The sequence below is a fragment of the Coniophora puteana genome (assembly GCF_000271625.1).
Source record: "Coniophora puteana RWD-64-598 SS2 unplaced genomic scaffold CONPUscaffold_5, whole genome shotgun sequence".
Taxonomy (NCBI): Eukaryota; Fungi; Basidiomycota; class Agaricomycetes; order Boletales; family Coniophoraceae; genus Coniophora; species Coniophora puteana.
In genome coordinates, this window is record NW_006913057.1 from 410,466 (window position 1) to 424,335 (window position 13,870).

The following is a 13,870-nucleotide window of genomic DNA, read 5'->3' on the forward strand; positions in this document are numbered from 1 at the left end:
CCACACTCGCCACAATGTCTCTCCCATTCGAATTCCCTAACCTCGACCGCGTTCATTCACTCCTTGCATCCGCAGACACGAGCAGCCTCCCCCTCCTCGCCGCATGCGGCACCATCCTCGTCGCGGGCAGCGCGATCGCGCTCAACCACAGCCGGAACAGCGCATACACGCGCCTGCGCGGTCCGCCGTCCGACTCGCTCCTCTGGGGCGTCTCGCAGAAGCTCCCGCTGACGGAGGCGGCCACCGCGTGGTACACGCAGTGGGAGGCCGAGTACGGGCACGTGTACAGTATCCCGTACACGCTCGGCAAGGAGCGCATCGTGCTGCACGACCCGAAGGCGGTCGCACATTTCTTCACGATGGATAACTCCGTGTATGTCAAGTCGACCTTTACACGGAGCGTCATTAGGAAGATCGCGGGAGAGGGTATTTTGTGGGCAGAGGGGGATACGCATAAGCGGTGAGTCGAAGCTGGCGCAATGTCGTCGTGGGCGCCAGTGCTGATGCGTTGGTTGGATGTAGGCAGAGGAAGGTGCTCAGCCCCGCGTTCAGCAATGCTGCTATCCGCGCGCTCAGCCACGTGTTTTATGACTGCGCGAACAAGGTGACTTGCAGACCCCTATCTTCTAGGTTCAGCATGTTGACTTCATACTCGTGTAGTGCACCAGTGCCTGGGAATCTATCATTCAAGACTCGCCTTCAGGGGCAGCTATCGAAATCCAGACATGGTATGTCCCTCCACCCTGCCTTTTAATCGCTCTGACGGCAACTGCTCCTTCAGGATGAACAGAATCTCGTAAGTAGCGCACTCCATTATCCTCTGCTACTGGGCCAGTCACTGACTCGAATTCCAGCATCGACTCCATCGGCATGGGCGGCTTCTCGCACGACTTCCGCTCGCTCGCCGGCGAAAAGCCCATCGTCGCGCAGATGTTCGACGCGAACGACACCAAATCCTCGTTCATGAACATGGCGCCGATGCTCGCGCTCGTGCTGCCGTTGGTGAACAGGATTCCTGGGCCGTTCGACAGCAAGATCAAGGAGCTGAACGACTCGCTTGAGAGCATTGCGGATGGGATATGGGAAAAGATGAGGCGGGACGCGGGGAGTGAGGCGGTAGAGGAGAAGTCGATTGTTGGGCGGTTGTGTGAGTGATGTTTCTATTGTATGCGATGAGGGTTGTTGAGCAGCTTTCGTTTGGATAGTGCGTGCGCAGGGATCGGATACGAGCTTGCAGCTGTCGAGGGAGGAAGTGTTGGATGAGGTACCTGTCGTGTTCTTTGAATCTGACCTGAAAGTGTCTAACCTCTGTACAGATAAAAGTCCTCATTCTCGCGGGATACATCACCACCTCGAGTAAGCCTCCTGCCCACTCTTGCTCTCTGTCATCCGTGCTCAAACCCCACTCAGCGAGCTTAACGTGGTGCCTGATCGAACTGGCCAAGAACCAGGAAGCCCAAAAGAAGCTCCGCGACGAGCTGAGGAACTATGACACCGACGAGCCCTCGTACGACGACCTCATGGACACCACCAAGCTGCCCTACCTCGACGCCGTCACACACGAGACCCTCCGCCTGCACCCCGCCGCAACCGAGCTCGATCGCGTCGTACGTGTCTCCTCACCCTTCCGAGTCCCCAGCCATAAGCCTCGTCCCTGACCTCCGCGCTTACGCTGCCCCAGGCCGCCGTGGACGACGCGATCCCCCTCTCCACGCCTATCACCGACGCGCGCGGGCGCACGACGGACCACATCGCCGTGCCCCGCGGCACCCTCGTCGCGGTCCCCATCGCAGCCGTGAACCGCTCGCCGGCGTTCTGGGGCCCGGACGCCGCGCTTTTCCGCCCGGAGCGGTGGCTCGGGGGCGCAGCGGAGGCGGGCGCCGCGAAGGACCTCGTTGGGCACCGGCATCTGTTGACGTTTGCGAGTGGGCCGAGGACGTGTATCGGGAAGATGTTTGCGCTTGCTGAGTTTAAGGTGCGCTGTTCTTCTGGTGATTGTAGCACTGTTGATGATGGGGCTGATGCGGTGTTGTAGACGGTTTTGTCTGTTCTTGCAAGAAACTTCGCATTCGAATTCGAGGGTGGCGATGCACAGAAGATTACGATTCTTCGTGGGAGGACTATGCCGGGGCGGATGTTTGTGGGCGAGGATGGCAAGCCGTTCGCGTTGAAAGTTAAACGAGTTTCTGCGTGATTTCTCTCTCTCTCTCATTTACTCTGTCTGCATGAACCCGTTTTGTTTGGTCTCATCCTATTTAATGTGCTAGAAACGCGCTTTATAGCTTGCTCAATGCGCCTGCATCTTCAGTATCAACTACTATCAAGCCTGACATTCCTTTGTTTCAATCAGACTACTATTAGTACCTTATATAATACTTTTTGCAATAATTCTGAGTGGTCGGCACCCTGTGGCTACTTGTTTTCTTGGATATTGCATCACAAGTTGTCCAGCTAATCTTTCGCCTATTCATGCAATTTTATTGCGTGAGAACACTTGGGCCACTGTACGAAGACGGGCTTCTTGTCGCCTTTCCCACGAATGCGAATGGGCGACAAGAAGTCGCGCGGGTCATGTGATCCGACTAGCGGAGGCAAATCTTGACATCGCTTTTCTTTGACAGCGACTAGCGCCGATTATGACCTCACTCACCATCCCTCCTCGGTTCGGACGAACATACAGAGATTCGGACGAGCGGAGATGTTCCCCTACACTTGATGAGCTTTGACGGGGACTCTGTGACTAACAGGCGGTGGGCTTGGGTGTATATACAAGACATGCCTTGCTCCGCTCCGGCTCATGAGCTGAAGGAGGCCACCTAACCCTAACCCTCGGGTGGTCATCACATATAAGCAAGTAAAGGTAAGAATAATTGTTGAAGACTATAAGGATAGAAGCTACGCTTAATCACTCCAATATGTAAAATGTTTGGCCAAGTCTGCATTGAGGTATAGCAAACAATCTAACACAAAATGCGGCAGCAGGACTCCAGATTCCATCACTAAACACACCCGCGGCCGCTCGCTATCACCCTTTGTTAGGGAACATAGAGTACTTCTCAGGCACGGAAGTGATCGGACCAGCATATCATAGATTGGGAATTGATCGACACGAAAGAACATTGATATGTATGCCCAATGTCCCATCAGATTGCTCGAAACGATCACCTTCAATGCCACGACACAATTACCAAGATTTCGAAGGCGCTCTTTTACAGTTAATGCAGACTCCGAGTCATACCAGCTCATGAAGTGTAACATTTGCGGGGAGAAAAGGACAGTGCATGGAATTGGCCAAAGGCTTTGCATAAATATGGGCATACCAAATTAACTAATTGCAAGACATATCTCACTTCGAAAACGAACAGCAGATGTCAATGGCACGGTGGTTATCAAGGTGCAGTCACATTGCACCCATCAAAATCACATCGGAACCTATGCGACGTGATCTTATTGACACCTAAAGCTCGGAGGCCTTGACACGCCAAGACATCACGTAATAATCAAAATAACATACATTGCAACTGAGACAATCTGAACATTCACCAGAACTAATCTACGATGAAACAGACTGTAAATGAGTAATACCATCTACGCGTAAACATGACATCACCCTATGTCACGCAGCTCCATTGCGACAGGAACGTGCACGCCTGCGGTTGACATGTTCGTCGGCGCGTGTTAAGCCGCACATCCTCGAAGGGGCGATGGGTGCGGAAGCAGGCGCGACCTCAACGAGGACGCTCGAGGCGCGTGCAAACCTGCACGCCGGCGCGGCCATAGTGCACGCCGGTGCCAATGGCGGGGCAGCTGCGGAAGGGCCACGGACGTTGGCGCGCTTAGGCGCGCTCGTGTAGGACAATCAATTAGACTAGAGTAAATAAATTTAAACACGATTAATGGGAGTTGATCAGTAAAGTTAGAAATGGAGGGGAGGAATGGAAACATATCGTGGCTACATGCGGAAAGGGGACGAGAGCGATATCAGTCGCATAACAAAGATACCATGGGGGAATAAAATCAAGGAGATGCTGCGTGACGGCAGGAGAGCTCTGATGCGAACAGGTGTACGCTGGGCAAGTGAAACAAACTCAGATACGTAGAAAAGGCGCGTACCATTTCGTAGCCTGATGCCGGACAGGCAGGGAGATAATTGAGCTCCAATGCCGCTGAAAGGTATAAGTCTGCAAGAAAAAGGCGTACCTGCACCATTGTACGGGTTGCAAACCACCTACTCAGGGAAGTACCGGGAGTGCCAGGTATACAGCGGTACGCGTTTACGCGTTTACGCAGGCATGATACTCTGACGCGTGCTTCGGGGGTGTGCGTGAGCTTGCCAAACGCGGGATGCCGGTTCGTGCATGCAGTCGGGCAGCTAAGAGAAAGGGCTTAGTGATGGTTGGGCTGCCCAAGGCGTCTGGAGTGAGAGGGAAAGGGCATCGAGAGACAGAGACCGAGCTGGCGCGGTCAAGCATGAGTTCGCGGCTGGCGAGTTCGGGTCTAGAACAGACATTTTTATCGGTGGGGAGCAGGGTTCGAACGAGAGCGTACCTGCATATCGTAGATCGAAAGGGAGGACGGGGGCGATCGCGGGCGAATTGACAGTGGAAATAGATACAGAGATCAGTGGTACAGAGTCGGGAAGAGCGCAGGCGCCATCTGTGAGTAGGTTTCGTGAGCTCATAGCCCAAAGCGATAGAGGTATGGTACGCACTGCTGCTCCGTGGTCCTGGCAGGGCTCAAATAAGTGAGTGTTGATGTTATTGAACTTGAGTGACGTACCAAGTCTGTGAACGCGAGGATCCATAGTGAGAAAATGGGGAGGGAAAGAAGGAGGGGAGGAAAGGATGGCGACGAACGAAACGGCAGCTCTGGGTCCATTATCTTATCAACGGGAGTATGGCCCAAAAAGGACGAGACTGTCCAGATCGAGAGCGAATCTGATCTGAAGGGGATCTCATCAAGACCACAAACAAAAAACCAAACAAAAGCGGGCAGAAATTTTGAATATACGAGTAATAAGTATCTGCATCCCGCAGATGGGAGCTGGCAGACACTGTTGAAGACTTTGAATCGTCTTTCTAAACCATGGGCATTACTCAATCCACCACCAACATCAGCGACCTCGACTGGCTCAGCTTTCTCACCACCTCTATCGACGACCCAAACGCGCGCCTCATCCTTGCCTTTGCCTCGGCTATTGCTCTAGGCAGTATCGTCTCGGCTGTCCGCTCCCGCAGCAACACCACGACGCGCCTCCGTGGACCTCCCTCTGAGTCGCTCATCTGGGGTGTCGCGAAGAAAGTCCCGCTCACGGAGCACGCCGCGGCGCAGTACACGGCCTGGGAAGCGGAGTACGGGCCTGGCGCGTACCGCATCCCGTTCACGCTCGGTAAGGAGAAGATTGTCCTGTTCGACGCACGCGCGATCGCGCACTTTTTCGCGATGGACAATACGGTGTATATTAAGACGGCGCAGTCGCGTAGTGTGTTGAGGAATTTGGCTGGGGAGGGGATATTGTGGGCGGAGGGTGATGTGCATCGGAGGTGAGTTTTTTGTGCTTCGGCGCTGAGACGTGATTGTCAATGACTGATATAATGTATGATATTTAGACAGAGGAAGGTACTCAGTCCGGCATTCACCAACGCTGCTATTAGGTCCCTCAATCCTATCTTTTATGACTGCGCTTACAAGGTATAGTCATCATTGCATCGTTTACTGTGGAAAAAGACCACGTTGAATTGTGTCCATACAGTGCAAGGACACATGGGACACGCTCACCAAGAACGGGGAAGCGTTGATTGAAGTTCAAGATTGGTACGTTTATGCTGTCAACTGCTTACCTCGACGCGTGCTATACTGATCACATTCAAACGGGTAGGATGAACAATATCTCGTAAGTTTTCAGACTCCACTTGCCATAAACAAACGCGCTCAACCCCCGTCGCCCTCGCAGCATCGACGCTATCGGTCTCGCCGGTTTCTCGCACGACTTCAACACGCTCGGCGGAGACCGTGCCGGCGCCGTGGATGCATTCGATGCCACCGGCGCGAACGCCCCGGCGTCGTTCACGAACATGCTTCCATTGCTGCTTCTGGTCTTCCCGTGGCTAGATAAGCTGCCGAGTCCAAACAAGAAACGCATGAACCAGTTCAACGATGCGTTGAATGATCTCTCGGAGCGCGTTTGGAAGAAGTTGAAGGATGAGGGCGCTGGAGACGTTTCGGAGAAGTCTATTGTTGGGAGGTTACGTGAGTGGTACGGCTTTATGTCTTTAGCGTTGGGGCTCATTTGAGGTTTGAACAGTGCGAGCGGAGTCGTCGGACACGAGTCTACAGCTTTCCAAGCATGAAGTGATCGATGAAGTAAGTTATTCGTTGGAATGAGAGTATAGCGACGTTAGCTGAACTGTTTGAAGATCAAAGTGATGATTATCGCTGGTTACATCACCACCTCCAGTATGTTGTTTTGTATTTGCGCCTTCAACACGCCCTGACACCCTCTCCCTCCTCTTCAGCCAGTCTCACCTGGGCGCTCATCGAGCTAGCGAAGAATCCAGACGCTCAAGCAAGGCTACGCACTGAGATTACCCAGTTCAGCGATGAGGACCCCTCATACGAGGACCTCGTGGGCGACAAGCTTCCCTACCTCGACGCCGTCACACACGAGACCCTGCGCCTGCACCCATCCGTGCCCGAGCTCACCCGTGTCGTACGTACCTCTCCCCTGCCCCATCGCTATCCTGAGCGCTCACTCCCGCCGTGGTTGTGCTATACAGGCCGCCGTAGACGACATCATCCCGCTCTCCGCGCCCGTCACAGACGCATCGGGGCGCACCGTCGACCGCATCTCCATCGCAAAGGGCACACTCGTCGGGTGCCCCATCACGGCTGTCAACCGCTCCCCGGCGTTCTGGGGCGCTGACGCGCTCGAGTTCCGCCCCGGGCGGTGGATCGAGGGCGTCGAGAAGGGCAGCGCGAAGGATCTCACTGGGCACAGGCACCTGCTGACGTTTGCGAGTGGGCCGAGGACGTGTATCGGGAAGGGGTTTGCGATTGCTGAGTTCAAGGTGGGTGTTTTATCCCCTTTTCAAACTTAACTCTTGAGCGGTTAACCTGACTGGGACGTGTGTGGTAGACCGTGCTCGCTGTCCTGGTCAGAAACTTCACGTTCGATATCGAGGGTGGGAAGAGCCACAAGGTCACGATTACGCGTGGGTCTAGTCTTCCGGGGAGGAAGATATTTGGCGAGAATGGGAAGTTTTTGGCGTTGAAGGTTTCTCGAGTTGCTTGAAGCTATGGCTGCTGTTTTAGCTGTTGTCGATGTCGAGGCTTGATTTGCGTGATCTTATGCTAGACTCTTCGGTTACTTTGCTGTATGAATGAGTTTGAATCCAAGCACTTTCATGTTTTGATGTTGAAAACTCCTTCCAAATCGTCGCTGCTGCGCGGTTTTCGGTTATCGTCGTTATGCACTCAACGTCCATCACCACTCTCAGCGATGCACCGTGCCCTACTCATCACTGAACTTCGAGTCCAGATCGAGGATGTTGGTGCGGTTGCGAAGTTGCTGCGTGGGGTTATTCCCGACCTGGAAAAGATCGTTTCGTGGGACGGAAGGTACGGGAAGCGCGATCAGGAGGAATGGGATGCGAACAAGAAGAAATATGCGGGGCGATGGGGCAGGGTGGGGTGTATGTTGCAGCAGCATCGTCCTGTCAAAGGAGGAGCTGGGGGTTTCGGTTGGCTGCCCATAGAAAGCTCGCGTGCGAGTAGGAGTAGGCAACCCAATGAATACGTGGACGGTTAGTATTACGATGATGGACAAGAGAAATGGGGTGACAGCCTAACTGTGAGGTCGAAGGTGGGCGATGGGTCAGAGCAAAAGATCCAAGTAACGAAGATCGTTGTTGGCATTTCAATGTACGGGATTTTAGTAGATTACGGTGCTACGACATACTGTCACTCGGAGCACTCGACACGACTCACTCGCAACGGCGCATCCGCCCCTTTCTCACCCACGATCTTCGGGCGAGGTAGAATACCTCTCGCCAGCTCGACATCGGCCACATTCCCGTCTCTTAGCTCAAATTTGAACTTCCTAACGAGGACACTCAACACAGCCTACCACGCCACGTTAGCACCAATGCCACATACGGATTATCAACAAACCCCGAAACACGCACCTTCATCTCAGCGAGCGCAAACGCCTTCCCAAGACACGTACGCGGACCGTCAATGAACGTCAACAGATGCCTGTGTCCCTGAATCTCGCGTGCCCCGGCGCGCAGCCCGCCAGACTCGAGCCACCGCTCGGGGCTGAACGCCTTCGCGTCGGGCCCCCAGAACTTCTCTGCGCGGTTCATGTACTGGATGGAGACGACGATCTCCGTGCCTTTTGCTACGGCGATGTGGTCGGCGCGCTTGCCGGAGGCGTCGGTGAGTGGTGTGCCCAGGGGGATGATGTCGTCTTTACTTGCCTGAGGAAATTTAAGTCACAAGGGAATACGGGGATAGGGAATGGAGAAAGGCGTACGATGCGAACCGTGTCATGGAATGGAGGATGGAGGCGCAGAGTCTCGAGGACGACTGCGTTGAGGTAGGGCAGCCCATTTGTGAGTTCCTCGTATGTCGGGTCCGTGGTCACGAAGCGAGAGAGCTCCGTTCGTAGCTTGTGCTGACAGTCTTGGTTCTGCGCGATTTCGATCAAGGCCCACTAGAAGGGAGGTTTCTGAGCCATTAAGACGACCTCATAAGTCATAAATGCATACTGTAAGGCTGACTAAAAAGGGTGTATGTAAGTATGAGATCGAAGTCGAGATCAGTAATCAACGTACTTGAGGTGGTTTCATATCCTGCGACCAGGAGCAGCTTAATCTGCGACAGAACCTCTTCCTGGTCCATGCTAAGCTTGGACTCGTGCGACGCTGCCTTGACTAAGGGAAATTATTTTTGGTTAACACGATCGATGACTCGAAACACAGAACGCACCAAGTAGCCCAAGGACAGATCTGTCTCCCTCGCTGCTCGGGGCATCTCCGATGAGATGGTTAGCCACGTCCCCCAGCGCGTTGTTCAGCAGAGGAGTAAGCTTAGAGCGCCCAAAGGACGGCTTCATCACCCAGGGGAAGACGAGGCCTATCATCAAGCTGAATTTGAAGAACAACGAGGGCTTTGTCGATGTGAACCTTTCGAATATATCCGCGACGGCGCAGTGCCTTCCGTCGAGCGTGCCAAAGTCGTGTGAGAAGCCGGCGATGCCGATGGTGTCTAGCCTGCGAGAGCATGAGGGGGTGGCGTAGTGAGATGAGGGAGGGAACACGTACGAGATGCGACTCATCCTATATAGTTGTATATGAGAGATAGAGGGAGACGCAAAAGCAAAGGCTTACCAGCTCTGGACCTCTATCACCGCGCCCGAATAGTCGTCGTCTATCACGGACGACCATGACTCTATCGCCTGATAATAACCATAGGGAATGATATAAGAGGTGCTTAGCGAAGTTCAATAGGGTGAACTAACTTTGTACGCCGAATCGTAGAACACCTTTGTGATGTTACTTATCGAAACGTTGCTGAACGCAGGTGTCATTGCCTTCCTTTGCCTACACGGCAAGGCGCGGTCAGCGAATGGGTAGTGAAAGCTGGAAGAATGGCCATACCTTCGATGGTCCTCTCCTTCAGCCCATATGATACTCCGTCCGGTCTAGACAATCATGAGACAAGGAGCACATATCGTAGAGGCTGCATATGTACAAGCTTCTCAACCAGAATTCTGGCAAACTCCGGTCGAACATACACCGAGTTCTCCTTCGCATAGAAATGAGCGACTGCGCGCGGATCGCAAAGCGCAATGCGCGTAGTTCCCAGCGTAGACGGCACGTAGAACGCAGGTCCATACGTCTTCTCCCAGTCTTCGTACAACGAGCCTGCATCGTCTGAACTGGCGAGGGCCTGCCCCTGACCGAAGAGAAGGTTGGCCCGGGGAGGGCCGTTGAGCTTGGTGGCGACGAGCCGGCGGCGGGTGGACTGGGCAACCTTCATGAGGAGCCAGATGCCGAAGGATATCAGAGAGACGTCAAGGAGACGAAGGAAGGAAAGTTGGTCCATGTGTGAGCGTGGAGGTGAGGGCGAGAGGTGGGTGATGGAGACTCGCTCAGATACAGCTCGTCTTTTATGCAGTCTTGAACGGGCCGAGGGCGTCAGCAGATTGACGCGTGTAGACGAGGAGTTGGTCAGTCCATACGAGGTTTGGGGCGTTCACGACGAATCTGATAGAGCTCTGAGCACCCTTGGAATAGTTATCGTGGTGTCCCTTTGGGTTCCTAGGTATCGGAGCACCATGGCAAGTATTCGCATGCGACTCTGAGACCCACAGGAGACCTGTGGAAGGAACGGTCAGAAATTTCGTGTAGAGGGTGAAGTGGCCGTCTTACGAAGCCGTATGGGCATATATCAAACCCGTCTACCGATGGTAACACCTTCGCTCGTCTTCGTCGTTAATTTCAGAACCCCTGTTCCTGGGTAAACGCCCGTATGATGTTCAGAATGAAAGTGCGCCTGTGAACATACATACTGGGTCCCTCCTTCATCCCGCGAGTGAGTTAGAGGCTGTTCATGTGAGATAAACTTTGCAGGGATGTCTGGGCAAGCTGTGCCCCTCGTAGAGACATACAGCTCTAAAGTCAAGAGATTCGGTCCCATTAGATATGAAGCATGCCGGATGGCCTGGGTGATGGAAGACGACATCACCTGTTAGACGGTGTTGTTTCCTTTTGCATATGGTACAGTTTTGTCCATGTGTATCTGGAATACGGCTTAGGGAGTGGTCATGCTCGAGGCGAGTTCGAATGCGAGTACGTTGACTGAACAAAGACGAGTTACGGATAGTGGACGGTCCGCTGATGTTTAATTGGCCACCAGCGGAAAGTGACAGGAGAAGCGCGTGACCGTGACATCGAAAGTGTCCATCGCAACGCGTTTTTTTGACTCAACCATACAACGCATCATTGCTGCTGCAGCTCACCGTATCCAACAATCACCATGCATTGCGTCCTCCTCATTCAGGAGATCAATCATGTAATCTTTCAACATCTCAATAGCCAAAGAAGCTATGGCCGCCATTCGTACTCGGCCCTACACGACGCAGATTCCTGCGCTGACCGCACCCTTGCTCGTCTCGCACGCACTTGCCGCGCGTTCCAGGCCCCTGCATTGGACATCCTATGGGAGCAGATATATACGATTGATACAATTTTGTGGTGCCTACCTACCGGCGCTTGGGAGAAGGTTAATAAGCCTATGGTATGTGCTGAAGTTTTCTTATCGAGTGGCATTTAGTGCTAACAAGGCGAGACGTAATTAGCGAGGTGACCCCCTCGCCAAAGTTACAGTAAGCTGAAATTACTACTTGCCGTCTCCCATATTATTGATCCTTCAAAGGTCCTAAGGCGCGACTTGACGTCTACCGACTGGGATATCATTCGAAAATACGCACCTCGTGTGCGACACCTCGGCCAAGTCAACTCACCTGTTCACTCCAAATCTCTTTCCCGCCTCTTGTTGGCTCCAGACGACATGTCACCATTGTTCCCCCACTTGAAGGGCGCAAAGCTAGACAACTTTAATCTCAGGATATTGCCATGTCTTCGCCTATTTCTCTCTTCTTCGATAGAGCACATGGTCTACACTGTCGAAAATGTATATGGCCATGCTTGCTCTCAGATCTCTGCCCTATCTTACACCTGTCCTCTAATGAAGAGTATGCAACTGCGTTCTTATGGTCGCATACCTGGAGCAACGGAGGCATTTTCACAGTCCTTGCTTAGCTGGGCTCACCTTGAGACCTTACGGTGCGAAGAGCTCACCGACGATGCTCTAGTTTACCTTGCGGCGTTACCCTGCCTCAAGGAGCTTACTTTTTCAGTCTTGCACAATACCTCTTTTCGCAGACTAAGGTCACGTATTGCCAGAAAACCATTTCAACGCATTGAAGATATCTGGTTCACTGTCGTCGACATGGATCAGGCAACCCAATTTGTATCGGAAATGGGTATCTCTCCTAGCTCGATTAGAGTTTGGTCTCGATACAACACATGCTCATCACGAGCCGAGGATCTCTTCGATGCGGTTGCCAAGCACGCCAGCCCCGTGTTGAAGTCGCTAATCGTTAGCAGCACTGATGAAAGCGAGCTTGCCTCACATCCACCTTCATCTTCCTTCACGGTACGGGCAAATACCCTCTCAATCAGTAGTTTTCGACCCATTTTCAAATGTTCTCACCTTACAAGTCTCCACGTCCACGTTGCTTGTGCTTTGACCCTGAACGACCAAGATCTGATTGAACTTGGTCGTTCACTTCCGTTTCTAAAAGACCTCGACCTGAACACGGGCGTTGGCTCACAGACACCGTCAAATGTGACATTCTACGGGTTCTTCTGGCTCTTGACCCTCTGCCCCCATCTGTACCATATTGGCATTAGCTTCAACGCCGAAGATTTAAGCTCCGTTGACCCTACCTCCGACGTGTTGCCAGAGAAGCGCCCACCAATGCCACCTCCCCATAAAACAGTACTACTCTTCGTGGGCGAATCCCGCATCCAGCACCCTCAAAAGGTTGCGGAGATTCTGGACGTTGTTTTTCCTCGCCTGGAATTTGTCGAATGCTGGGACAGCGAACCTCAAATTCCCTTTGACGCAGAACGATCTGAGGTGGCAGCAGTGCACTCGCGACGCTGGAGGGTGGTCGAGAGTCAGATCAGACGACGCAGGAGAGATCGCAAACGGTTCGAGACGCGGTGGGCGAAGGTGCGAAAAGAGATGAAGAAGCACTTTCGAGAGGATCAAGACGGGGACTCAGGTTCACAGTCCGATGAGAGCGAGAGCGAAAACGACGAGGCTTTAACTGATAGTAGTACATCAGAGGAGGAGTAGCGGTGCTTGAAGGATGACTTGGAGGATGAGGGGCCAGAGAACGTTACAAACGCTGCTAGTTTGATGGACGACGGAAAATAAGCTAGTAGTGTAGACGCCTCCATCTGTTGCCGTAAAGTTGTTAAGCTGTGCTACATAGCAGCAGCATCCCGCTACACCAGTTACTCGCGACATTACACTGTCAATATTCACGCATTCTTTGGTCAGCGTTCACTGCACTCGAGGTGTACTTATCCTTTTCCTCGTGGAAATTGATTCACCACAGGCTGGATTCAGAAGTTATTCAAGAGCGTAACATTCATTTCGACATATAGCTACTTAGTCATCACACAGCTTAAGGAGCATACAGGTAGCCACACAATTCCTCATTTAGTTTCCATATCAAAGGGAGTTCGCTATAGACAAAACGTTAAGCAGCAATGCAAGACTCTCAAGCTCATCCTCGTCTAATTCCCATTGTTATGACACGCTTTTTCTTCTCTTACCTAAAGAGGCAGGACCTCTAACTTGTACGATATATCGGGAAACTGGTCTGTGCGCATTCATATCTTTGTATATAAGGCTCGCTCTGCTCGCCCATGTAACATAAGCTAGTCCTACCTTAGGAATACTAGTCAATTTGATACCACTCTCGATACAACCTAGTACACGATCTGAGACAACCACTAAGACTAAGAACCTCATCGTCGCTGACGACTTATTAAGAACCCTTCGACATCGTCCTCTTCGACGACCACGAACCTTTGACGTCGTCAACTACGGTGACGACTAATATTCCACATAAGGTCAAGACGCAGTCTTAACAAAAGGACTAGCTTCTTCTTAGCTACTACTACGTACGCTACCACAACATTGAGAACGATCAGGAAAACGAACAGGGCTTTGAGCAACTAGCTCAACAACAGTGGCTAACAAACGAACTTGAAAGGTTAAGCCACTT

General features: G+C 52.6%; 5 protein-coding genes across 5 annotated transcripts; 3 read left to right on the plus strand and 2 right to left on the minus strand.

Annotated features, from left to right (window-relative positions):
* Positions 1–14: 14 nt before the first annotated feature.
* On the plus strand, positions 15–2,194 carry CONPUDRAFT_53871 (cytochrome P450; the record flags this gene model as incomplete). Its single annotated transcript, XM_007769148.1, has 8 exons — positions 15–433; positions 499–604; positions 805–1,147; positions 1,206–1,264; positions 1,317–1,356; positions 1,411–1,607; positions 1,682–1,975; positions 2,036–2,194. The coding sequence occupies 8 exons, from the start codon at positions 15–17 to the stop codon at positions 2,192–2,194; spliced, it is 1,617 nt and encodes a 538-aa protein (XP_007767338.1).
* A 1,738-nt stretch (positions 2,195–3,932) lies between these two features.
* CONPUDRAFT_81504 (uncharacterized protein) lies at positions 3,933–4,813 on the minus strand. Its single transcript, XM_007769334.1, has 4 exons — positions 4,780–4,813; positions 4,712–4,726; positions 4,549–4,656; positions 3,933–4,497 (listed from the first exon to the last, which is right to left on the minus strand). The coding sequence occupies exons 1-4, from the start codon at positions 4,802–4,804 to the stop codon at positions 4,373–4,375; spliced, it is 273 nt and encodes a 90-aa protein (XP_007767524.1). The 5' UTR covers positions 4,805–4,813; the 3' UTR covers positions 3,933–4,372.
* A 233-nt stretch (positions 4,814–5,046) lies between these two features.
* On the plus strand, positions 5,047–7,396 carry CONPUDRAFT_122276 (cytochrome P450). Its single transcript, XM_007769472.1, has 10 exons — positions 5,047–5,543; positions 5,610–5,691; positions 5,753–5,814; positions 5,879–5,893; positions 5,954–6,249; positions 6,305–6,363; positions 6,417–6,456; positions 6,516–6,709; positions 6,777–7,067; positions 7,136–7,396. The coding sequence occupies exons 1-10, from the start codon at positions 5,086–5,088 to the stop codon at positions 7,289–7,291; spliced, it is 1,653 nt and encodes a 550-aa protein (XP_007767662.1). The 5' UTR covers positions 5,047–5,085; the 3' UTR covers positions 7,292–7,396.
* A 563-nt stretch (positions 7,397–7,959) lies between these two features.
* CONPUDRAFT_122282 (cytochrome P450) lies at positions 7,960–10,130 on the minus strand (the record flags this gene model as incomplete). Its single annotated transcript, XM_007769473.1, has 11 exons — positions 9,754–10,130; positions 9,660–9,703; positions 9,521–9,602; positions 9,390–9,457; positions 9,324–9,338; positions 8,989–9,272; positions 8,835–8,933; positions 8,769–8,779; positions 8,534–8,713; positions 8,184–8,477; positions 7,960–8,121 (listed from the first exon to the last, which is right to left on the minus strand). Exons 1-11 carry the CDS (start codon positions 10,105–10,107, stop codon positions 7,960–7,962), a joined length of 1,593 nt encoding a protein of 530 aa, XP_007767663.1. The 5' UTR covers positions 10,108–10,130.
* A 1,628-nt stretch (positions 10,131–11,758) lies between these two features.
* On the plus strand, positions 11,759–12,930 carry CONPUDRAFT_164556 (uncharacterized protein; the record flags this gene model as incomplete). The annotated part of the gene is made up of 1 exon (XM_007769474.1): positions 11,759–12,930. A coding segment is annotated over one exon (1,172 nt), but the record flags the coding sequence as incomplete, so codon positions are not given.
* Positions 12,931–13,870: the final 940 nt, after the last annotated feature.

Excerpts from the sequence above, each read along its gene's own strand:
- CONPUDRAFT_122276 (XM_007769472.1), top strand. The coding sequence starts at position 5,086 with ATGGGCATTACTCAATCCACCACCAACATCAGCGACCTCGACTGGCTC. Across the intron at positions 5,692-5,752 it reads TTTATGACTGCGCTTACAAG|TGCAAGGACACATGGGACAC; the intron begins GTATAGTCATCA and ends GTGTCCATACAG. Across the intron at positions 6,457-6,515 it reads TGGTTACATCACCACCTCCA|CCAGTCTCACCTGGGCGCTC; the intron begins GTATGTTGTTTT and ends CCTCCTCTTCAG.
- CONPUDRAFT_81504 (XM_007769334.1), bottom strand. The coding sequence starts at position 4,804 with ATGGATCCTCGCGTTCACAGACTTG. Across the intron at positions 4,498-4,548 it reads TTTCGATCTACGATATGCAG|ACCCGAACTCGCCAGCCGCG; the intron begins GTACGCTCTCGT and ends TGTCTGTTCTAG.